The sequence below is a fragment of the Synchiropus splendidus genome, chromosome 10, assembly GCF_027744825.2.
Source record: "Synchiropus splendidus isolate RoL2022-P1 chromosome 10, RoL_Sspl_1.0, whole genome shotgun sequence".
Lineage (NCBI taxonomy): Eukaryota > Metazoa > Chordata > Actinopteri > Syngnathiformes > Callionymidae > Synchiropus > Synchiropus splendidus.
Genome location: NC_071343.1, coordinates 5,244,332 through 5,270,527, shown reverse-complemented (window position 1 = coordinate 5,270,527; position 26,196 = coordinate 5,244,332). Strand labels below are relative to the sequence as shown.

The window sequence follows — 26,196 nt, the reverse complement described above, 5'->3', positions numbered from 1 at the left end:
AAAAAAAAAAGGGCATCCTGGCGGCGGCGGCTTTTACCCAGTTGTGGACAGATTTCCCCTGACAAAAATTAAACTGGATCCTGCTTGGCACTTTATTATCTCCTCAGCTGAATGATTTATTGTTTGTGGAGGAAAAGAATCAAAGGGACGGGGGAAGATTACATTTCCGGCCAAAGCTCAAGCCTGATCTCGTTTTTTAAACTCCCTCTGTCCAGGAGAAAGCTCCCGACAAACAATAATGTCAGCTGTAATGGATCGCAGGTCGCGGACCGGGCCTGCAGTGAAAGCCAACTATTTAAGCGACAATCTGCCCCGCGCTCTTCAGACGCTGGCTAATGAAGTTGTCTGTCTGGGCTATTTACCTTCTCTTAACTGGGAAGCGGAGAGATGTACTGTAAGAGACAGGGCTCCGTGAAACAGGACCTGCACATGCCTCAGGAATGTATAATTGGGTGGTGCCGGCAAAGCCGGAGATCCAGTGCTAATTAAATGACTTGTTTAAAGCCTATCCGTCTTTGTTTGGAGGCTCAGAACAATGAGCGTAAAAGGCTGTTGTCAAACAAACATTCCCGGTTATCCTGATTTGAATGGAAAAAGACAAAGGGCTGATTTGCTCGCGCGCTAAGCCGTTTGGTTCTCATGGCGTGGAGACATTTTTTTTCTCTCTCTCTTCTGATCTGTCAAAGCGAACGGGGCCGTTTCAGTCAAGCGGCTAAATAGACCGACTCACTCGGCGCATATGCCGACCAAAACAAGCTCCCCTCCTAATTGCGCTTGTAAAAATGCCCCCATGTCGTGTATGCATTTCTCCGACAAAGGTGAGGCGGCGGCGCGCACACATGCCGGGGCCTTTGTTGTGGTCGTATCAAGGATTTGCACACCGGTCCCGAAAGGAAATGAAGGGCTCGTGAAAAAGTGTCTGTCACGCAGCGAGACATTTAGAGGGCTCTCTGTCGCGCTAACCAGCTATTCATCTTTACTATAACTGTTAATCTGCGGCCAAATCGGAGCGAGCTGCCATGCGAGATGGAGGAAGCCTTATAGCCATTAGATCAAACAGGAGACACGGCCTCTGTAAATACGCTGTCTGGAGTAGTTGCGCCACTTTTACACGGGCTTGCGAGAGGCACACAAACACGCGAGAACACACAGATGGCAGGTTCAGTCAAGGCTGGTGAGTTCTGTTTCTCATTAAAACAAGGGGAGCGAAGGGAAGGTACCGGGCTTTGATGTAGCCACCCACGGCCCCCTCAATGTCACCCGACCAACTTCCAAACCGTTTGTTTGCCTGACGCTGATAATAAAGCAAACATCTTGCCTTTGTTAAATGTGCTCTTACAAACATTCGCATCAACCATCAAAAGGCACGTGAGAGCCAGGTGAGCATATGGACATACCTTCTTCTGTCAAGGGCCTTTAACAACTTTCACATGCGTTTGGAAACATTAATGACACAGATATTGGGATCATAACGTCGAGAGGGCAGGGACGGAAAACATGGCAAGGATTTTAAGCCCTCTGTCTGAGCACTGGTAATGGTGGTCCACTTCCACTCCAAAACGCATCATGGACTCTGATGTTCTTCATCGTGGACCATGTTCTGATGATAACTGGCAACACGTGCCACATTAGCATCTGAAACATGGAGCACACGCCAGGGAACACCGCCCTCGTCTCTTGGAGCTAGTCCACCTCCCGTTGTTGGACTGCGTCACTGAGCTACCCTGGGTTTGTCTACACCTTTCAGCATTGTGCTTTAGTTTGTGGTTTCCTTTCGGTGTTGCTGGTGCCAATTCGTCCATGCCCAGCCACTTCCTTATTCAGGTACGTATTGCCATTTCTATGCCGTAATAAATCCTCTTTCCCTAGGCATTACCTCACCGGACGGTCCGACACGTGAAGAAAAAAATGATGGATTAAGGGCAAAGGCAAAGGGTATCGCTCTTGCATTACAGTTTAATGGCACTTGGTTTATGTAGTAACTTGTGATGATGATCGCAAGTCTCATGACAAGTAAGTTGAGCTCACGATCTCCCACCACAACCTCATGTTGTAGTCAAGACCACACCGAGCGAGACCAAGACATTATTGAGACTGGAAAGTATGGAGACTGAGACAAGACCAAGATATGAGGAAGTCTAGACCAAGATATCAAGATATGTGGAAGTCTAGACCAAGACAAGACCAAGATATGTGGAAGTCTAGACCAAGATACCAAGATATGTGGAAGTCTAGACCAAGACAAGACCAAGATATGTGGAAGTCAAGACCAATACAAGACCAATGTATGTGGAAGTCTAGACCAAGATATGTGGAAGTCTAGACCAAGATATGTGGAAGTCTAGACCAAGATATGTGGAAGTCGAGACTGAGACAAGACCAAGATATGTGGAAGTTTAGACCAAGATATGTGGAAGTCTAGACCAAGATATGTGGAAGTCTAGACCAAGATATGTGGAAGTCTAGACCAAGACAAGACCAAGATATGTGGAAGTCTAGACCAAGAAATGTGGAAGTCTAGACCAAGATATGTGGAAGTCTAGACCAAGACAAGACCAAGATATGTGGAAGTCTAGACCAAGATATGTGGAAGTCTAGACCAAGACAAGACCAAGATATGTGGAAGTCTAGACCAAGGTATGTGGAAGTCTAGACCAAACAAGACCTAGATATTTGGAAGTCGAGACTGAGACAAGACCAAATGAGCCGAGGTGGGTGCAGGCACATGTTGGTTGACCAATCAGGTGTCAGCTGAAACAGCACCAGTCTTCAGACACCATGGTGTTTTTTGGGCATCTTCCTTATTGGTTGCAACAAAAACTGGCACCCACTGTGGCCCTCTAGTGGATCAGTCTGTCAACCCTGATAAATATCAAAGAAAAAAAATGGACAAAAAGTCACAATCTGTCTTTGACAATTTATGCTTGCCAGTTATGACATTTTTCTCCACCGGTCTTGAATCTAAGACGAGACTGAGACCCTAAAAATGTGGTCTTCAGACCAGTCTCGAGACCAAGTATTGAGTACTACAACACCACCACAACCATTCAGTCAAGCAGTTTGCAGCTGTCAAGTCAATTCAATGACACACTACTGCCACCATATGTGGCAGGTGTATTACAACTGAGCGTCTCACGGCACAGAGATGCGGCCCAACTAAAGGCCCTATGGTCAAGAATCTCCGCCCTACTGTAGGTAACAGCTTATAAGCGCAGTAAACAAAAATGCTGCCATGCAAAAGGTTGTGGGTACCAGGCCCGGGATGACTGGATTCCTTTCTAGCTAATTGACAGCAGCAAGCTAAACGTGTTCAGCACGGTGGGGACAAAGAGATGAAATGATTCAGGTGGACAAAGACTTCCTGCCAAGACACCTGGTGTAACGCAATGTCGCAGAGAGCATGATAAGGAAACATTTCTGGTTTGATGAGGTAACATAATTGCTTTCCCTCCCAAGCGCAGTGGAGTGGAACACGTGGGAGAAATGATCTAGGAGACAGTCGGAGGTGTTTGTCCTTTAAGCGCGTGAAACCAAAAGCCGGCAACTTCTACGGGATAATTTAAAATCCTGGGCCGTAATGGCACGCGTTCTTTAGGAAAATTGAAAGATCCATCATGGCGCTGACAGAGCGCTGAGAAACTTTGACGCGAGAAATGCTACCCTGCCCACCCCCCGCCCCCCGTTTAGCTGTCTGTTTGTCTCTTGGCTGAAAATGTTAACGAACAGGGCCATAATCAAGCCATATGCTTGCATGTGGCAAATCTCATTACAGTAAATGACCTTTACCAACCAATGCCAGCGCAGGGCGCGCTGAGAGGAGGAGACGATGGTGGGCTGGCCACACCACCACTGGCTTGGGGACATGCACTGCCTCCATTTGGGTTCCTCACTTCACATTTGCCACACATCACTCTCCATAAAGGCCTGGACGTGGCACCCAGATCGGGGGCAGGAGCCGTGGACAGCGGAGAGAGACATTCCTCGCAGCTGTTTCTACTGCGGCGGCGATATATTCAAGGCCAATCAATAAAGCTCCTGCAGCCAGTGACACCCAAGCAGACAGAGGCATCGTTTTCATCGGATACTTAGCAAAGGCTCCCCCTTTTAAAAAGATTGCTTTCAGTCAATGACAAGCAGTTGTCATTTGACTAAGGTTCCTGAAATGAAATATATTGGCGAGCATTATCCATCACGCCGCGCTGCGCCGTCACATCGCCCAGGTGGAAGGACGGCAGCGCTCTTTCTTCATGTGGTCATCGGATCGCGTGACGTCATCGTAAAAAACAGCGCTGACCCCCAACACAACTATCCTTTAACACCCAAGTCGGTAGTGGAAAGCAAGGAATTAGCCTTTGCTCAGATATATTACACTGACCCGAACCTGAGCAGGGCGAGTGAATAGAGAATGAAATGGGAGTTCTATGTGATCGGAATATTATTGGTGAAGTGCGTAACCTATTTAAGACGTCGCCCAGCTGAAAGGAATTGGCGCGCGAGTTCTGGCAGGTGTGAATCATCTTGTCCTTGAGCTACGCTTTTTATGTTCGTCACGTGGCGACTTGAATAGCAGGAGACTCGTGTGAAATACAAGCCTCACACCAAATGTTTTGTCCAAGTCATGACATTGTATGACACGTATTTCACACCTGAATAAGTGGTAATTCTTGCATTCTAATAGCCAACATATCATTCATTACGATCTAAGCTACATATAGTCTCTTGGCTCTAAAAAAAACAACCTAAAAATAATAATCATATATGTCCAGGATTAAATACAGGTCAAGATTCAAGCCATTTTTGACGCGTGAGAGAGCGACACCAGACGATTATAGAAAAGTTGGTGCTGACTTCTTAAAAGACAGTGATGGATCACAGAGGTGAACCTGCTGGATGGGGAGGTCCTGGGCTGGTGCGGTTACACGTGGTCTGCGGCTGTGAGGCCGGTTGGATGTACTGCCATATTCTCTGAAACGCCTTTGGAGACTTCTTATGGTGGAGAAATGAACATTCAACGCACCAGCACCAAGAAATCTGGTTGACATTCCAGCCGTCAGCATGCCACATTTGCACGCTCCCTCAATGCTTGCGACATCTGTGGCATTTTGCTGTGAGACAAAACTGCACATTTCAGAGTGGCCTTTTATTGTGGACAGTCTGAGGCTCACCTGTGCACTAACCATGATGTCAGATCAGCATCATGATCTGTGAGGTGGGATGGATCCTCTCAGCAAAGCACGGGTGCTCACTAGCACACATTTAGACAGATTTGTCAACAATGGTAGTGTCGTGCATCTGGAAGGAATTTTAGATCTTTAAGTCCATCTCATGACCAATGGGAGCAAAAACAGAAGTGTGGCGTTTATATTATTATTATTATATTATTATAAGTGTCACTCAACTACTTCCTGTTCAGAGGACACACATCTACTTCCTGTTCAGACAACATCACTGTCAATAGTCTGACCATGCGCAATTCAGCTACTTTGTTTTGACCAACATTTAGTCAGAAAAACTCACATTTACCTTGTTTTTTTTCTTTTCGTGATAGGAAGATGGCACCTACAGGTCGACACCACTTTTCAGCCAGGTTGTGCTCCTCTGGGAGCTGTGGCCACACAAGGTTCCTCTCTCATTTAAATGTTTCATGTCAATAAAATATTGTACTTAAAATCTTAATTTTATGCCTCTTTCAAGAGAGAGAGGAAAAATGAAACTGCATCAGCAGGAGGCAGCTGGGACACTTGCTGCACAGACCACGACGGTCCTTATTGACGCAGCCAGGAGAAAGCCCAGACAGGACTCACTCTGCAGACACCATGATGCACTGCAACAGTCAAATGTGTATCCCAGTATGATTCCTGTTTGGCCTGTCAACTTTTCTATTGCAGAAAAGTTCCAATGAAGGCGTGTGTGGTGTGTGACAACTGCTTATGTTTGTCTCTCCCTGTGTGCAGATGCTTCATCCTGCTGAAGAGCACGACCTCCTCCACGGTCGCAGTTGCTTCAACACACCTCGACGGCACTTCACTTTGTGTGATTGAGACTGAATGAGTCTTTGATCTGGATGAGGGAGTCAATTTACTACCAAGAGAGGCACCTTGCGGCTGCTGTCATGTAACTGTCTGCAGCGTCTCTATCACACAAACGCTCGGTGATTCTCCTCATTACAGCGACGCCATGTTTTAACAATACAATCACAGCGAGCTGTTGTTGTCATCGCAGCCATTACGCTGCAATATTATTATTATTACTGCATGCTAATGCCTCCTCTTAAACACAATCACGGCGGCGCTGGCGCTTCACCGGCGAAAACGCGTATTTCACATGAGCCCAACCTGCGAAAGCTGATCATCGCTGAAAGGTTGGATGTCATTTATTACATGTATCACATTTACACCAAGTGACACTGTCTTTTCAGATTGCGTTGATCTCTTCACTTTCAAAGGTCAACCCCTTCCCCGGCTAAATTCAACCTGACAGAGAATAGTGAGGAGGGGACAGCCCAACGCATGCATCACCGCCGCATCAAGGCGCTCCGAATTAATCCATCCAATTAATGAAGAATGAGGCCTAATGCTGATGAAGGGTGACAAGTCGACTGGTCAGTTGTTTTTTTTAGAGCTCCGGTCCTGCCTGGCTGAACTAACCGCAAGAGACAATCCGACAAATATTTCTGTGACACCATGTTTGTCTGGTGCGTCGTCTCTCTGTACGCGGCGGAGGCCCGGCTGCCACTCAAATATGATAGAACTTAATATGGATCATTACGGAAATAACACCCCCCCCCCCCCTCCGTCTCCCCCTCCCCTGCTATTGCAATCTCTTTCTGCACTTCTCTGTCTACATGCCTCACGATTTGCATGCATATTCAAGTGTTACGCCGATGCCTAACAGGAGACGCAACTGGAATTAGAACGAGGACATTAGACTTCATTAAAAAAAGAAATGATTATCAGGTTTATCTTTTGAAATGTCTATTAAAATGTGCGTGTCGCTCTTCACTTATCTGTCACCTGGCTCCCATGAGCCTGGCAGACTAATAGAGAGATGGCGAGGGCCGAAGCCCAAGAGAGCGACGGGGAACCATCAAGCACTTCACTCCGACTGGAAGCTGTCTGTCTGCTCTGCCAGTCTTGCACGTCACTCCCCGCGCCCAACCGCGGCTTGGTCGGCGGGAAATCAAAGCGGGGCGGGATCACGAGAATCAGGCGGGACGATAACGCCGCGCAAGTGCTGTTATGATATGTTCGAAAAATGAATTCCATTCGGCCCGTGGCTACGGTCTCTCTCTGACAAAAGCTCCCACAAGAGAGCCGGAGCGGAAGATGGATGAAGTTGCCCCCAGACACTCATATCAGGTCAGTATGTGCTTTATCCCCTAATGGTTAAGGTTAGCATTGACTGGGAGGTGAGACTAGATCTGAGCCCAAGGGCCATTGTTCTGTCTGAAGGAGCAGGAAGTTGTCCCCGTCTTCCATCATGGCCCACTGTCACTGCCTGACCTGCTCCGCCTGAAATTCCCGTGCTGGAAACGGAAATTGTGCAGGTTTACTGGTGAGTACAAAGATGATGACGTTTGAAAAAAACAATACTTGAAATAGTTCTTCATCACCTTGACTTGAAATACTTGAATATTTGAAATAAAACTTCATCACCTTTGCGAAATATATCCATGCACGCATGCGCTTACCAGTAAACGTCAGTTGGTAAAACATGCGCAATTTCCGGTTCCAGCACCAGAATTTCCAGCGGACCAGATCAGGCAGTGACAAGTTTTTTTCCGTATTAGAATTGTTTATTTACTTAGTCTAGATTTAGAAATGGTATGTTTTTACCTGATATTCTAGTTTTAAAAAAAAAAATTTTATCCAACATTATTGAATCAAGCTCCTCCAATACACTTGACGTGCACAATGTACTGCTTCCGATACATGATCACTATTGTTTGGGAAACATTTCTCCTTACTTTTGTTTCACATGGATTTAACAGGAGCAGGAGTGAGCACTTCTGCCCCTGAACAACGTGTATGTGGACCTTGGTGCGGAGCCTGTTTATATTGTTGGATTTAAATAAAATAGGTAATAATAATAAAACATACAATTTCTAAATGTAGACCATTTTAAGTACATAAAACAACTATTTTAACAAGTAAAAAAAAACGTAAAAACCTTTGTGCGATATCACCATGTACGCATTTGCTTACCAGTTAGCGTCAGTTGGTAAAACATGCCCAATTTCCGGTTCCAGCACCGGAATTTGCAGTGCACCAGATCAGGCAGTAAGACCCACATTGAGCCTCTCTGGGCCACCAGCACTGGGGCAGCTAGCAGGTCGGGCGCTAGCTAGTTGGACGCGCCTTCCACCCCGAGCGCTGTATTATTAGAAAGGACACAAACAGGCCAGTGAAATGGCGGCAGTGGAGCCGGGCTGACAGCTGGCACAGAGAGTGTGACCAAACTGATCGCTATCAAAGTGCAGAGTCTTCTTCCCAGTGCGTGAGTGGCTTTTAATATCAATAACTACAGTGTTTGCCGTCAGCGAGCGGCGCCGGCTGCATCGCCGACTGTTTATCAGTCTAATGCATTGCACATTTACGCAGCGATAGGATGCTACAAACGCCACCCAGCCGAGCGGTGGACACTCCAGTAATTAGCGTAGGGTCCCGGGGCGGACTCGGCTCGCCTCTGCAGCGTGGCCAAGCGAGGACCCCACATAGAGAGGAGCCTAGTTACGCATTGATGTGGGAACGTGAAGGCTAAGTGCCCCAGACTGCCGCGTCTTGATCTACCTTCTGGAGAAGCGCCGTCCCGTACTGTGTAGAATCAACACAGCGATGGGGACTTGCTGCGCTCCGAGGTGAAATCCAGGTTGAAGAATTAAAGTGTGGTGGGGCGCGCGCCGGCTGATGATGAGGAATTATGGTTTTAACAAGTCAATGATGGAGACGGAAACGCCGAGAAGAGAATCAATGAGGCCGCCATGTTTGCAAACAAGGGCTTGAATTATAATGCCGATAATTGATCCCTTCCATTTTTCCTCGCGTGATGTCACTGTCCATCGATCGCGTCCCGCCGCCGAAGGGTGATGGGAAGTTCCCGAGTTTGTCTCTATGATGACCGCCCCTCCACCCCCGTCCAGTCGACTCCCTCCAGCCCCCTTCCCCTTCTATTTCAAATGTGCAAGCTGTAGCAGCAGCTTAACCAAAAAGGATTAAGTCCCATACCCAACTGAGAACACAGATAATGCGCAGTAATTGGTAAAAAATGAAGATGAATGGGACAGCTAGATAAGGACCAATTAGCTGCTGGGAGTGTACAGCTGTGGTCTCCTCGCCCAACGCTCTCAGGGGCCAAAGCCCCCTTTTCCTCGCGTGCACGCACTCTGGCAAACACGCTGAAGCAGGAGGGTGGGGCCGGCAGAAATTAGCCCCTCGACCCTGGGTAGAGAGAATGATGCTTTCTCATCATCTTGCACAGAACCTCTCTCCTCCGTCAGGCAGCACTCCAGGTACCTGTCACCACCCGTCCGGTTCAGCCAAGCATGCGAGCGCGCTCCCTCCCTGTCGGGCTCAGACAGCCTGGACTGGCTCCACACGTGCCAAACAATGTACTTCCAGGTTTTGGAGCAGCTGCCCGCCACATAAATACCTCAACGTCCACCAGTGCCCAGACCACGTTTGAGCAGGTCTGGGTGGTCGAAAATGCGCAGGAATTTCATCGCCGTTTCTCCGCCAGCTCTCGTTGATGACAGGCTGAGACATTCCAGAACTAGATTAGGCTGCACTGTAGCCTCAGCTGATCACGGCTGGGAAACCTTTCAAGGAAGGGCATCCACATCAAGCAGAGAAGATCATGGCAGATAAGAACTGAGTGGATCAGAGGGGCAGCTTGGAAGAAGCTTGGAGAGTGTTGGAGAGGGTGCAGTAGGTGGGACAAGGGAGGGTGATCAAAGTAGGTTTCAGAGGAGTCGCAACCACTGATGGGGAATGTCATCCTGACGCCCCTCAACTGGCAGCCGTATTTGGAGAGTCGACATCTTAGCATCCCAAAGCCACCACAATGAGCCTCGTGATGTTAAATGTCAAATTTTTGCCTTCAGTCTTAAAAAAAGTTTCTGAATTGAAAGGGGCAAAGAAATGACATGAAAGTTAGGCATCTTTGAAATGTTACTTTTGTGTTATAAACACAAGAACAATATTTATTATTTACTATATTCTGATATTTGTAATATCAGAACATAGCGAATGACGTGTATTTTCTATTTAAAAAAATTTTTTTTTTTCTTTTTTCTCTATATCTTTCAACAAGCATTTATTTACTTTTTAGCTTTAAAAAGTTGGCTTCTATTTATTTTAGTTATTTAAAAAATCCATAGAAATGCTTCTACTGTACATAGATACAATTATTATGTTACACTTACAATTACTTGTTTTTGTAAGTTATATATATATACTATTATATATATATACTATTTATATATATATATATATTTACTAATATACTATTTTATATATATATATATATATATATAAAATAGTAGTTTACTATTTATATTATAAACATTTTAACAGTCATTTTACCTTTAACATATTTAAAACTAAAATTATGAAATGTAACATTTAAATTATTAAATGAATTATCAATAAGATGAAAGTTTTTTTTTCAATAAATATTTGTGTTCATTTGAAAGTTGTTAAAATACAATTTGTTTTCAGGGTGTTAGGAGTCATGTGCAACCATTTGACCCATGAAAAATGTCAATTATTTTAACTTCAGTTAAATCAGTTTTGGTCATTTTTAATTCATTAATGCTTCCAACACATATTGGACACATGAATATATGTGTAGAGTGATCTGATGTGATGAGGAGTTTCCAGTCGGAACGCTTGTCTGAGACTCAGACACCTCAACTGTGCAGTCGGTCCAGGAGTCATTCAAGTCAAGATGAGCTCAGAAAGGAAAAGTTCTGAAGCGCGAGCATAAAACTGAAGTGTTTTCAATGGTTTATCTGCGAGTGTTCAAAGCAAGTCTAGGTGGGTGTGAATTAACTGCATGTCCTGCATTGTCTTGGTATCATCTGGTGGAAGACAGCAGAATTCCCATATCTAATTACAAGCAGGATCTCAGCTCCATTAGAGGCATGTGAGTGGCAGGGCACCACCCGACGGTCAGACAAACACAGGCCATGGTGTTTTTCCCTCAGACTCCCGTCCTGTTGCTCTAAGACTTTTTCTCATTCCACCCAGCGAGACACACAGAGAGAGAGAGAGAGAGGAGGGGAAAAAAAACAATTCCATCTCTGGAAATTGGCAGGTGTTTGTTAGTGGGCAGCTGACAATATTTTCTCTCCCAGTAATGAAGGTTGTGGTCGGGGTCAGTGCACCGGGAGGGAGGGAGCAGCAGGCTGTTTGTCCCCCTCAAGGACCAGCGCCACACGTGTTTTGCTTGGTCTGTGATCTGTAATTGTGGCATTTCCTGAGAGGCACAGGAACAATCCACATTGTGCTTTGAGAGGACTCCGTCTGCCCGGCTAAAGAGGCCGGGCGAAAATCAAAGGACGCAAAACAAATGTCTCATTCCTTTTCATTCTGTCCTGTCAGTCTCCTCACATGCGCCGCACAGATCCTCCCTGGATGTCTCCTGATTTTGGCACAAAGTTGGCGTTTTTTTTTTTCTCTCTCTCTGTCTTCTTCTCCTCCCTATAATTAATAACATGGATGCAAACAGGAAGGTCTAATTGTGATGAATATTTAATGCGCGAGAGAAACATTAGCCTGTTCAATTTACATCGACACAAAGACAGCGCACGGCAGTCCAACGGCACAAACAGAACAGAGTGTCCTTCACCGGCTGGCTCGGCTCTGAGCGCCTCACAATGCAAGACGGGCTTCAGGCGAACACTCAGAAGAGGCACCTGCATTTCCACCCAAAGAGGATTTATGTAGCAGCGCGCTCTGATTAAACGGCTCCTGAGTGGTTGTCTGATCATTATCATATCAATTCCTGTCATGCTTGGCAAAACAAATTGTGTGTGTCTTAGTTTAAGCTGAATGATTATTAAATTCCCCGTCCGTCTCCCCGCAGCAGATGTGGACTCCGGAATACGACGGAGGATTGGAGACCGTGGCTGTCGACGACGACGGAAGGAAAACAAAAATGTCGTCATGATTGTAGAGTTGTCTCACGAAGACGGAAGTACAAACAAAGCGCTAATCCTTTGCTCAAGGGCAATTTAAATCCACAATGAACCGCTGTTGTATTTTTTATTTTCATTTTTTCATAAGGCCATTTTTTGGACTTCTGTTTGTCGAATAGAAAACAAATAGCAGTGCAAGTAAAAGTGCTAGTTGAAGCAAGTCTTGAAGCGGAGGAAGAAGAAGATGCACCTGAAGAAGAGCCACATGTCTTTAGACTTGTACAAGCTAATCTTTCAGCCATTTGAATTCCACCACCGGCAGTAGTTTTCGAAGAACAGGCAGTAAGTCGCGCAGACTAGCTAGCACGCACAGTGAGAGCGCCAAGCTGTTTTAGCTAATGCTAGCTTTGAAATGACGTTTTCAAATATGTTTAAATGGTGTAAAAATGGCAGATATCCTCATGACAATCACGGGACTAATGCATTATAAAGCTCAAGGGTTATGAAGAAATATTTTTTCTTTCATATTTTTTTTTCATAACTTGCAGTTTAAGTTGAAAAAAATGTTTTTCTGTATTCAGGACAATATACAGAAGAATACTGTACATCAATAATAATAATAGTAGTATATAGTAACAGTAGCAATAAGTAATAGACAAATCCACATTTGAAATATGTATTTTGTACTAAAAGAAAGTTACAGCATGTGACATATGGAACTACTGAAAAATATTGAAAATATGTACAAGAAAGGAAAAAAACATGACTCAACCACACAGATATATGCTAAACGTAGTGGCTCACATGTCTCTGACATGAGAGAGACCTAAAACCAGCTGTGTTGAATAAGGATTCGACTGTATTTGTCCCAACTACCAACAGTTTTTAAGAGAAATAAAGGCGTGAGCAAGAGCCCAGGGGCAGGAGGAGGCAGACAGCCGCGCTGCTTCATCGCCCTGCGGTGCAGAGCGGAGCCATATTTCTCCCGGCGTATTATCAGGATGACTCCTGCTGGCCACCCTGTCACTGCAGAGTGCTTGATATAAACAAGAGATTGCTGCGACAGCCGGTAATCAATATTAGGACGGTTTCAGTACCAAACATCATTTGTCTGGCCGAGCATTCCTTTGACCAAACCAAGCATTCATTCAAATCATAAATCTGAGCTGATTTAAATCCGAGGTGAGCGAGAGAGGCCGTTGTCTCGCTGCCTGCCCCTAATGATTTATTTTCTACATTTCAAGCAGCCAGAGATTTGTCCATACACGCTGACAGGTCACCTTCAGACGCCAGTGGCAGACTCTTCATCACCATGCAGACGAGCATCTCATCGCAGCGAGTAAATATTAAAGGAAAAGAATCCAATTGATTGTGGATGGGGCCGAGAGGCGTCACCTCCATATATTTCACTCAGAGCTAATGCTGCGGCCTGCGCACCCAGAGCCGCCTTTTCCCCCCCAGAATGATGATTCCAGCAGGAGTAAATGTGAGGCTGCCTGTGGGCTCAAGGTTACCATTTAAATTGTAGAAAGATAAAACCGTTCCTTATTAGCTCCATTGCCACAGCCTTGCTGTTGCTGCCCACATTTATCTTTATTTCTGTGACCTCGCCGTCGCTCTCCTTTTTGAACACACTCCATTCCCTGGGAGTGATGACCTCACTCTTTATGCATTTTTGCATTGTTAAATTGGCTCGGAAACGTATCCTGTTTTCATGTGCCGCACCACGGGTTCCACCGTGTCAAGTATAACTGTTGAAATGTATTCAGCACCAGAGTCGTTCAGCGCTGTAAGTGAATCCAAAAGCTCCATTTAGCAGCCAAAGCTACGGGGAATACATTCGGTTTATCATTTAGGACGAGCGCACCCCTCTGCACTAACATACATTAACATTCTCTTTAATACACTAAGTGGTTTTGTGGGATATTGAGGAAATCCTTTTGCATTTCAGCGCTAATAATTAACAGAAACGGCAAAAGCAACACTCGCGCAGCAATTCAATTAGACCTTGTTAGAAGCTGATAGCTTTGGGAAATTGTGTTCGCACTTCCACTTGGCTGTTGAGATTGTCTTTTTCCCCCCCGTCTTTTTGACAACTTCAAACACCACTTCACCCAGCAAGGTGACTTTTTGCTGCATTAAAACATTGCAAAATCAACTGCACGTGAAATGATCTTTGCTTCTTCACACCATCTGTGACTGAGAGCTTCAATTGACGGGGAGGACTGTTTGGATTGAAGAACTCCTGTTGGAAGCCAGGTTGAAGAGACAGGACTCCACGCCATGTGTGTCGTGGAATTGGGGCTGCAGTCATTTCATTCATCGCTATATACAGCTTTGATTCATGTTCAGACTTAAAGAACAAGCTCATAAAGTGATTCAGCTTAATCTCATCTGAGCTTGTGTTCATCGCATCATTTTAAGGAACAAAACACTCTGAAATTGTGTGATTTTAAAAACAACTTCAAGTCATTGTCTGCCTTGTACGCTCTCTAACAGGCTTTGCTATGGGTCTACTCCCTATCTATCCATCCATCCATCCGCCACAGCTGAAGTCGAAGCTAGAACACGGGGGCAGCAGACAAAGCTCAGAGGTCCAGACTTTGGTCTCACCAGAATTCTCCTCCCGCACTTCAAAAACAAGCCGTTCTCAGCCAAAAAACTGCCTCTCCGATGTGGCCCCAGGGCCTTGCCCCACTCTGAGTCATACGAAGCCAAAAGCCAGGCTTTTAGCTAGAGGGTGTCTAAACTGCAAAACATGAAAAACAGGACGCCTTCCAGCACTCAAAAGCGGACGCCCTGTTTCCTCAGCAGGACGCCCTAAATGTATTATTAGTGCCTGTACAATGCCCAACTCGTACAGTCATCGATCTGGTTTACGTTACATTGCATTTCTGCCCAGGAATTTCGCCGAATATCATCCACATTTGCAGATTTTCTAACCTTTCATAATCATATTATGGCCATCACGGTTGCCACATTTGTTTAGCGCTGTAATGTCGCAGTAATCCACATCTCGCGAGTGTCGCCACTCGCGGCATGGAAGCGCGCTGCTGTTGATGGGATGTCTGACGCCTATGACAGGAGGAAACCACGAATAAGTTCCAAACTTTAAACAATCGTTCACAAAACTAACTCACAGCCTTCTAATCGGGGGGATATTTGCCGTTGGCGTCAGTTACTGACTTTGTTGTTCGACTCAGATGCTTGTTTCTGTGTTGTTTATCGAGTTATTTGGGTACAAATCGATGTTTTTCAATAACCTAGCTAAAAGCCAAAAGCAGCACCAGTTACATCAGAGTTTGTTGCACACTTGCGTTTTCACGTCTCAAGCCAGAAATGTTCTTACTGAACCTGAAGTGAATGTGACACCTCTGGCAACGTAATAAATGCTGATATTAATCGTAGCTACAACAACAGACAGAGATCAACAATAACCACTGCAGTTCACGGGATGACGCAAGTGTAGAATGTGCAGTACTGCAGCCGCCCTGTGGGGGGATCAAATGTGTTTTGTTGCGACAAATTGGTCGACAGTTCTGCCTCCAACCATAAGAGGGAGATAACAATATTGATCATGAGGTATTTGTGTGGTTGACGCCGTCAACAGCAGCTGTAATTCAGAGAGCGGCTGCTCAGGTGCGTGAAGGGCATCCTCACCGACGCTGGAGCTGAGGTCTCCATTCTCCCCGTCGGCCACGTGGTGGTTGGCGTTGCTGTGGTAGCCGCTCATCGCCTCCAGCTTGATCTTCTTGACCTTCATGGCCTCTGCTATGGCTGCGTTGGCAGCTGCCGCCGCCGCTGCTGTCAGACCTGGAGAAGAGCGGGCGGGGCGGGGGAGAAAAAAGGAAAAAAAGAGTGTTTATAAATGTGTCAACATGTCTGCAGGGGACAAGCCGCCGCACCTGCAAACCCTTTTGGAAACCTGCTTCAGCAAATGTTTAAATAATGTTGGATTATTGTGCGGCAGTGGGAGCAAACAGCGGCCACAAAACTGTATTCATAAAGTCGCAGTTTAATAATGTAAAAATGTCATTACATTATTACTTTTTTTTGTGAATTTGTTGAAACAGCTGAAACAGAATTTTCAACTTTTTTTAGAATGTTGAAGATAAATTGCTGTTATATGATGATCGAATGAATGAATAAAACACATAAAATTACTTCAAGTTTTTTAAGTAAATGTGTCATGAGTTTGAACACAACACTATGAGAGTGAAAATATGTGCAAATAATTTTCTTTATATCCAATAATAATAACAACAACAACAATAATATAATATAAAACTACAACAACAATAATAATAACAATAATTACTTTAGTCAATAAATTTAGCTGTTTTTTTAAAACACAAATATATATTGAGTATGTATATGTATTGATGATCCCTTATGTTTATATATTATATATATTTATTTATTATATTTATTTGTTTTATAACATATTTATGGTTAAAAAGTTTATTGGAATATGAGTGAAATAAAAAATAAAGAAATAAAAAAATATAAAAGGAAATAAAATAAAACAAATCCTTCATTTTACAGTACATTAAAATATAAATATATCTGACAAAAAGTGAATTATAGTAGTGACTTTAACAAAATAAAAATAAGTCCAAAAAAATTTTTTTTAATTATTAAAAAAAAACAAAACTCTCACCTCCCACATACTGTCTTTAAAGGAACCCATTTGACAAAGCAAAAAAGTCAGATTTCTGGCCTCAGGAGGCGTGTGGAGCAGAACAAATGAGTATTGATATCATACTTAAGTCATGGTTTCTTGGCTGCTTTCTCAGAGTTTACACGGAGAAAGCGAGCGTCCTCGTCCACTTTGATCAGAATGGACTTGAGCTGATGGATAGAGAGAGTCTTAGACGATACATATGCTGAGCACACTGCAGAGATCATAAAGCATGGGACTGTCATTGTGGTAGTTCTGGAGTATTGAACGTGACTGAAATCTTTATTCATGAGGCGCCTCTCCAACAGCGGGGACAGATAAAGCTCTCCGGGGCTCTCGGGAGACTTCCGCCGCTCTCCTCAACAACATCAAAGATGCGCGCTGAAGAAGAAGCGATGTACCTATTAGTAAAATCACTCATATCCACAATACAGTATATCACCTGCCCTTTTTTTGCGGCTCGCGCTTGATACGGCGGTTTGACGCGGAACAAGCCCACGTCAGTGTTTATCATCACCGAGCTGTCACGTCGTAGTGATGGGCTCAGGAGTAGCTATTAGCCGTGCGTTGGAGGGGGGGGACGCGGGTACAAAGAGAGGTAGAAATGGAACATGTGGTTTTAATAGATGCAGGAGGAGACGAGGAGCGAGGACGAGCACCAGCCTGGCCACCCTTCTCCTCTCATCCCCCAGCTGATAGGCAGATGGTGGGAGTCACTCTGAGCCACTGACATGGAGGTGCATATAATTTAAAGCCTTGTTTGCATCTTAAAATACATCAGTACCATATTGACGTACTGTATACATCATGTCAGCGTAGGCCCTCTCGTTTGCAACGGACCCTGGCTGCTGTTCCATATGCATGGGCAGGAGGGAGGAGGAGGAGGAGGAGGGAAGCAACCTCCTAAGAAGGTGATACTTCTGCACATAATGAATGTGGCCTCTGCCCAGTCTGAAGGTCAGCCTTCATTTGCGTATAATGGGCAAGAGTCAACTGTTTTCCAAATGAGACGTATGCAGAACAGGCCGGCGAGTAAATATTGAAATCACCTCAGGGCTGTTTGTGTGATAAATACACAGCGCAAATCAGGTGTCGCTCAAAGGAAGAGCAGCGGAGATGCGCCCATGTTTGGGGTCTTAAAGGGCCGGCGGGTTATTGGACTCACTTTGAAAAGCAATCTCAAGTTGAGCGCGGTGTTTTAGGGACGGCAAAACTTGGCTTGTGTTCCCGATGAAACTGGTACTCGATAGTTCGGCCATTGAAATGAAGCGTGTTTCGCTAACGTCGCCCAGAGCTGCTGTTCTATTGACAACAATCGTGTCAAAGTAGTAAATATAGCGCAACAGGTCCCATGGTCCTTGCCACGTTCAGTCACTGTGGCAGTTTACGGCCGACACTCGCCTGTTTTAAAGACGTTTTGCTAACATTGATGGACATTCTCTACTCTCAACCTGAGAGAAACTGTCTTTAGCGTGCAGCTAGCAACTTAGCAGTTAGCTTTTGTGAACTTTAAGAATAAACAGAACAAGAATGGAGACAGATATATCTACTCACCTTTCCCAATAAATTGTTAGTGTATATATATATATATATATATATATATATATATATATATATATATATATATATATATATATATATATATATATAATGGGATTCAATTAAAAAAAATTGGAATTCCATATGTGTCACTTCCATGGCAGATAAAGAGAGACATGTTTCACTGAACTGTAGAGCGCCCTCCTTAAATGATTAACCACAATAGCAGTGTGAGCTCACAGTCACAGGTCACAGTTTCCAACATTCAACTGATTCCCTTGGCTTCTTTTCTCTTTTCCGCTGACGACAGATGATGTCTGATACATCTATTTTTTTGGTTTCCAGTCACAAAAAATGGCACAATATAAAGTCAAAAATGCTGTGTCAAACCTTTGGAAGTCTGGTGACGCCACACTGCTAGACAGGGACAAAGCCATTTTACTGTACGAAACTGCTAACAAGACTCATGTTGAACACATGAACAAACAAAGTTCGAAAACATGTTCATATTCAAGTGCAAGTGGACACGTGATACATGTTCTTCGATAAAGCATATGGTGTGAGGAAAATAGGTCGTGCAAACAGAACATTAAATGTAATCCAGGACATACAACAGATAAAAAGATCTGATGTTAAAAAATACTGTTTTATATTTAGTTCCATGCAGCCGTGACTTTGTAGCTTTCCCGGTGACTAACTTCTAAATGTTTTATCTGCATTTCTGCGTGTATATTACAACCCAGACAATGTTTTTTTTTCACTATGAATGAAAAAATATAGATATATCAGACGTTGGAGAGAAAATCGACCTACACCAGTGTTTGGGCGTTGATAGTGGAAAACGTACTGAACAGCTAGGGGTCGCGTTGGAAGCAAAATATATTCACGCAGCTGCGTCAGTGCAGCTAAGCAGGAAACAAAAGCTACTAGCTTAGCATTCGCTGCTGCCACTGGTGAGAGGACCTTTTTATGTCCCACTCCGTACGTCAGATTTCTCAGAACACACACCTTGATCCTGTTAATAAAGTACAGAAGCAAGTCGACGACGCCACGAGAAGTCAAACCGTCAACCAATCCTGCTCGGCGCTAATCTGCATTCATTACTATGCAAACAAAACAATCTCGCCGCAAATATTCTTCCAAAGTCACCTTTAGATTTGAGTCAAAAACAAGCAAGAAAGAGCTCCTCCACGGCGACACGGTGGAAGAAGAGAAAGGGAGCCATTTGGACTGACGGAGAATAGCACGGCTCTGTCACACGGGGAGCAGCAAACAGCAAATAACAGAGACAAGGTCTGATGGTAGCCCTTGGAGCAGCTGTCATATTAAATAATAATGAAGGATCTATTAATATGCAAAGAACGCAGCAGCCGACTGGCTTAACGCTGTCATGCCTCTGCATATTGTCAGGATCTTCATCATTAATTAACATGCGAGCTGCCCCATACCTGCGCCAATGTCAGAACATTCTCACAACAAACAGCCCAATGCCTGCGCCCCGCGCAACTGGCTGGTGTAATTGAATTAAAATCACATTAGGAATGAGTGGATGAATTCGTTTTAAGGCTTCCAAACAGGGATGGCAGAGGGCAACAACCTGTGTGAGCGCAACACGCAACGACGACACACGTCTTCAACCATCAATAACCACACAAAGGAATGGGAAAACAACACCAGCAAGTACAAAAAAACCCTGTTTTAGGTGACAGATTCACTTACCCTGCATTGATTTTGACTTATCTGAAATGTAATTTTTACCCCAAGCATCACTTCACATTAATTTGAGCGTCACATCAATTTTTTTGTTTTATTTTTTATATTTATCACCCATTGAAATGGGCCTGCAGGCTCCGACTGTGCCTCCTACTTAGTAGAGTGTCACACCATTCGATAAGAGAGGGATACGTTTTGTTTTTCTGCAATGCATTATGGGTCACAAAACACGTTTTTTCATTAATAACGCAACTAGGGAATATCATTAGTCCTAAAAGATGCATTGCTGCCTCATCCTGATCCTAACCCCAACCATAGATTCATGAAAAGGACTGGTTATAGCATTAGCATTTGGAACCAACCAGGAAGCGCGATTACAGCCTTCGTAGCAACCATTACTGTAGGCACAGGAGGAACCTACTGACCCATGTGACTGGCTGATGTGTACTCAGAAACCCACCCATTCAATGGCATGCTTACATCCATATGTATATATATATATATAATATAAAATATTTCAAATATTTGATTATTTTTTCAATATATAAGAATATAAGTGAGAGAAATAAAAATCTATTCCATAATTTTAAAATAAAAAATATTTTTTATGTATACAATACTATATATATAGTATTTTTGCACATATTTCTTATTTTGAAAAAATAATTATTCCAATAATATAATAAGAAAAAAATGAAAATGAAAAAAAAAAAGAAAAACAAATTAGTTGTTTTTTTTAAATATATTTTTATTAATTTTTTGTCTTTATATATATATATATATATATATATATATATATATATATATATATATATATATATATATATATATATATATATATATATTTTTTTTTTTTTTTTTTTTAATAGCTAAGTGAGTAGTTGGTCTTACTTTCTCCAGTTATGGCAGAATTAATTTTGATAACATGATTTATTTTATGGATTTATCCCCTCATTCAGCGCCAACTGCTATAGTTGTACATGATTTTAATACAATTATTATATGAATAAAGCAAGTTCTGGTGTTTGTCTGGCCACATCACTAGGTCTTGTCACTTGTTTATGAACTAAAGTTCATTCAAATTAAATAATAAAGTAATGGATTAACTCAAAAGGTTCTCACATAGTACCTAGTGGAACCTCACACTCGGTGAACATGACTTCATCCTCGCTTGAAGACCTAAACCTCCTCCAAAGGAATCGGACTAGGAACCAGAAAAATCTAGAGTTGCTGATCCTCACTGCAGCTCAGGAGCTCACTTGAGTAGACACTAGCTCAGGTGAACTAAAGTCACAGGTGCGTCGGACCAGGAACCTCAGATGACCCCTGACCCCCTTGAGTACACTGAATAACCCCCCGACAGAGTAGGGCAGAATCACACATGACCATTGGACTGAAGTTAGTATTCCAAAGACTCACAGATAAACAAGAGCTTTTGGTCAGGGGAGCTGCGCCATGAGAAACAACACTTTATTTATCAGGCGAAGGAGGGAAGCAGAGCGGAGACACTCCATGCCAATGAGCAGAGCGGCCTAATTTTATGCATGGGCTGGTGGCAGCACGGCGATGACAAACTGGGGTTGGTGAACAACACGACTCCTAGGTACACTGCGCCACTTGAACTGTGCTATTCACATCATGACAAATTTAGTATCAATTACAGAGTGCGCTAACCTCCTGACAAGCCGCGGACGAGAAGAGAGGCGGAGTGGAGGAACAAAGAAATGACAGTAAATTGCCCGCCGCATGCCGGATCTATTTTAAAGTGGCTTCAGAAGATCCAGCGACATAATATTATTCTAAAGCTCAAACTATTGTCCTCTGAAGAGGACGCATCGCTTTCCAAATGGGATCCAACATCACTCGTGCAGTGGAGGATCAATGAAAGATGAGCCGCAAAATGATTATTAAAGGTCCATAAGAAGAGCATTTTGGTTGAACATGGAGTGCCTTTTATTTATTATTTATTTAAAAATGGTGACATGATTCTCAATGAATTAGAAAACATTTTTTAAATTACTTCCGGTATCTTTTTTTTCTTCTATATTTGAACTTTTAATTTTTTTATATTTAAACATGTATTTAAATTAATTAATATTTTGCAGATTTTTTCATCTATTTCATATTTCATTCCTTCTGTGATGTTCACATTTTTCATGTTATATTTTTGTGCATATCATCTCATTACATTTGCACATTTTGTAACCTTTTCTGACATTATTTTTCATTTTAAATATTAAAGAAATATTTATTCTATTTATTTACTAATATATAGATATATATTTTTCAAATTATTATTACACAAAATCTTCTCGTAAATCTTTTCTGTTAAAAAAAATACAGGCGTTTCACCCTTTTATTAAAGAACGTATAAAAAAATATACACTGATTTTATTAGATACACATCAGTAAAAGTGAGGCACGAAACGTTACTGAACTCGCTGAAAGAATTTTTACATGCTGACTTGACTTTATCGTCAATCTTTATTGTGTAACACACAGCATCTGTGCGGGTGTGTTGCACTGGTAATGAGATTTGAAAACTAATTCACTCTGCATTTAAGATGAAATGTCCTGCTCTCCACAGTCATGCAGTAAAGCTGTGGTTGTTTTTATTAGTAAAGTACAGGAGGCAGCCGGCGGCAGCATGTAGGTGACATTCATTTCTCTAATGGTCGACGCTGTGTCTTATTCAAAAGGCTGAAGCCACATCCAGCACATAAATGAATTAGAGTGAAGCTGCTGCTTAAGTCGTGGCCAGAGTGTGAGTGGAAGCCCTCTCCCTTCTAAAGGAGATGTCATCTCAGTGTGGTGTCAGTCTGAGGCAAATAATCCGATTTGGGGGCCAAGCTGCCTGTAATGCATCAGCAACTGGAAGGGCTCCAGTGTGAGCCTCCCAGGGGGCGCACACGCGCCCGGACTCATGCGATTTCTCACACGTATGAAGGCATTTCCTTAAAGGGAAGCGTATTAAAGTGTCCTTTTGTGAAATGAAAGTGGTGTCAAGGGCACAGATTCATGTTAACAATATGTTTCACATGGGCTTCGCTGGTCTGGTTAGAGTGTCAAGACCACACATTTGACTATGCTGAATGCCATTACTGATATTTCATTCTTTCATGGCCGCAGCTATGCTTCACAGTGACAGGCAGAGACTCAGTCACGTGACTGGACCCCTCTTCTGGGCGCCTCTCTGCAACCGCTGTCGAGCTCAATATGCCAAACCCTCCGTCTATCCATCCATCTATCCATCCATCCACCCACCAAATCATCCATCCATCCATCTATCATCCACCCAACCACTTACCCATCCATCCATCCAACAACTTACCGATTTATCCATCCATACACTCACCCATCCATCCACCCATCTATCATCCACCCACCAAATCATCCACCCATCCATCCACCCATCTATCATCCACCCACCAAATCATCCACCCATCCATCCATCCATCCACCCAACCACTCACCCATCTATCCATCCATCCATCATCCATCGCCCAATCATCCATCCGTCCACTCGCCCACCCAATCATCCGTCTATCATCCACACAATCCATCCATTCACTCATCCATCCATCCATCCATCTATCCATCCACCCAACCACTTACCCATCTCTCTATCATTCATTCACTCACTCACTCATCCATCCATCCATCCATCTATCCATCCACTCAACCACTTATCCATCTCTCTATCATTTACTCACTCATCCATCCATCCATCTATCTATCATCCATCCATCCATCCACCCAACCACTTATCCATCTCTCTATCATTCACTCACTCACTCATCCATCCATCCATCTATCCATCCATCCATCCATCCATCTATCCATCCACCCAACCACTAATCCATCTCTCTATCATTCACTCACTCATCCATCCATCCATCCATCTGTCCCAGGGGTGGAGGCGGGTTGTGAGCCTGGGAACACTCTACAACAGCCTCTCCCAGAAAACTTGTGAGGCAGCTCCACCATCACCCACTAATTCAGCGGAATTAATTTGACATGACACGATCTTGTAACTACTTTGGCAAGTGAGCATCTTCTCGTCATTAATCAGTGAATTTGCACTTGACAGGGATCAATTTGTCGCCCACTTAGATGCTAGCTTGAGTGCGGTCACATGTATTTCACGACCAAACGGCCTGTCGTGCCCTTTGGGGGGGATGACCAAGTGGAAACCAATTTTCATAGTTAGGATTTCATGGTGACTTTTGGACCTGAGTTGTGGACATTGAGTGACAATGTTTTTTTGGGGGGGGAACACTGGAACATTGGAATCACATAACATGAATTAATGTCAGGACTTGAAGACAAGTTGGGAGGCGTCTCAGGTCTAAACGCTTTTGTATCAATCGCCACCACCACATCACTGTTTGGTATCCCACTGCAACTCACAAACCTCATGTCCTCCTTCACCACCTCCATCAATCTCCTCTTTGGCCTTCCTCTCCACCTTCTGCCTGGCAGTTCCAACCTCAACATCTTCATCTACCCATGTACTGGCTCTCTCTCTCCTCAGTACATGTCCAAACCATCTCCATCGAGCCTCTCTGCCTTGGTCTCCTAAACACCTGAGCACATGTGCTGTCCCTCTGATCCTATCATCATCCTGCTCACTCCCAGAGAGAAGCTCAGCATCTTCATCTCTGCTACCTCCAGCTCTGCCTCCTGTCTTTTCCTCAGTTTTGGACACTTTCCTTTTCATCCTTGCACTCTATCAAAACAAAAAGTGTTTTTGAGGCAAGGATGAAGTCTGTCAGGACCATTCCGCAGCATCATCCCACTTGCGCAGCATCAAGATTCCGCCGTCGACTTGAAGCGAAAGGGGGAACACAGATGGGGAAACGTATGAGGAGCGATAATTGGACGTCTTTTAAATTGTTATACAACAAGCCATCGCGACGGCGGAGCAGCTGCGTGGTTTCATCGGTTTGTAAAGCACAGTTAATAGTTAGTTAAATAGAATGCTCAAAGAGTACAGTATCATTACAGACGTATCAGGACCAAGAGCCCAGTATGCAAATGGCAGCACTTAGAGCCAGGAACATCAAAGCAGGCACAATGAAGGCAGCCACAAATAGAACAAAAGCCTCGGTTGCAATAAGACTTGGCCCCGGGGCGAGTTCGGGCACAAATAGTTGTTGTTGATTCTTGTGGCGATAAGCTTGCTTTAGCATCACCACTGCCTATGTACATACACCAGTGGAGTGGATTTAATCGCACTAATTAGAATGCACTCAAGGCAAAATACAACATCGACTGGAATAATCTGAGAGAAAAGATCTCCACTCCAATTTATTTTCCTCCCCTTTTTTCCCCTGTCCCGGGGGGATGGAGCAAGCGGAGGATCTGTTTTTGGTAAACGAGTGAACGGCTGGTGTCTGGTGGTTGGGTGCATGTGTCACTTCGGACTGGTTACCATTTCCAGGACGAGCAGCGGGGATTCCACCACAGACAAGGATGTGCGTGTGTGAGTGTGTGTGCGTGTGTGAGAGAGAGAGAGAGAGGGACGGAGAGGTGAAACAAAAGAAGAGGACAGAAAGTGAACAATACCTGTGGGAGGGATCATGCCAGGGGACATGAGGCCTGGGACGGAGTGGGGCATGATGTGCGGGTTCTCCGGTGATGTCACGCTCTGGGTTCTTTTCGGAGGTCGACCGGGTCTGGAGCTGGAAAATTGAAACCACATATGAGAGCGGGGCACGAACAAAGTCTGGAGTTACGGTTCAGGTCAAGAGCCATTGACCGGATTCTACTCTTGAATGTGTTTCATAAGGGTATTGACAACAATACAACATAACTGGTGGATTTACCATGATTTTATCTCTCAATCCAACTTTCTATACACACTATGTTCATGTGGCTAAAACTCTTATCCTGCCATCTGTCTATCAGCAACATAACAGAAGAAGTCAGTTAACAAATGATCATAACATCTTGAGCAAACATTGACAAGCAAGGAAAAGATGAACATTTTTGCAGTGTTCCAATTTACCACTTTGGTCAAAAGTGGGCAAAAGTGCGGCCCGGGGCCATATGTGGCCCTCTGCCTGTATTTATGTGGCCCTCATGAGGTCAGAGCAAATCAACTCTGTAAAACAAAGTTAGTAAA

At 43.9% G+C, this 26,196-nt stretch overlaps 1 protein-coding gene across 2 annotated transcripts in view; it reads right to left on the bottom strand.

Moving 5' to 3' along the window:
- dachd (dachshund d) overlaps nt 1–26,196 on the bottom strand; it is a 185,864-nt gene that overhangs the window by 37,732 nt on the left and 121,936 nt on the right. For both annotated transcript variants that reach the window (XM_053876330.1, XM_053876331.1), the window contains exons 4-5: nt 25,638–25,753; nt 15,797–15,949 (exon numbers count right to left, since the gene is read on the bottom strand). In XM_053876330.1, the coding sequence (XP_053732305.1) occupies nt 15,797–15,949; nt 25,638–25,753 (269 nt within the window). The remainder of the gene's footprint in view (nt 1–15,796; nt 15,950–25,637; nt 25,754–26,196) is intronic.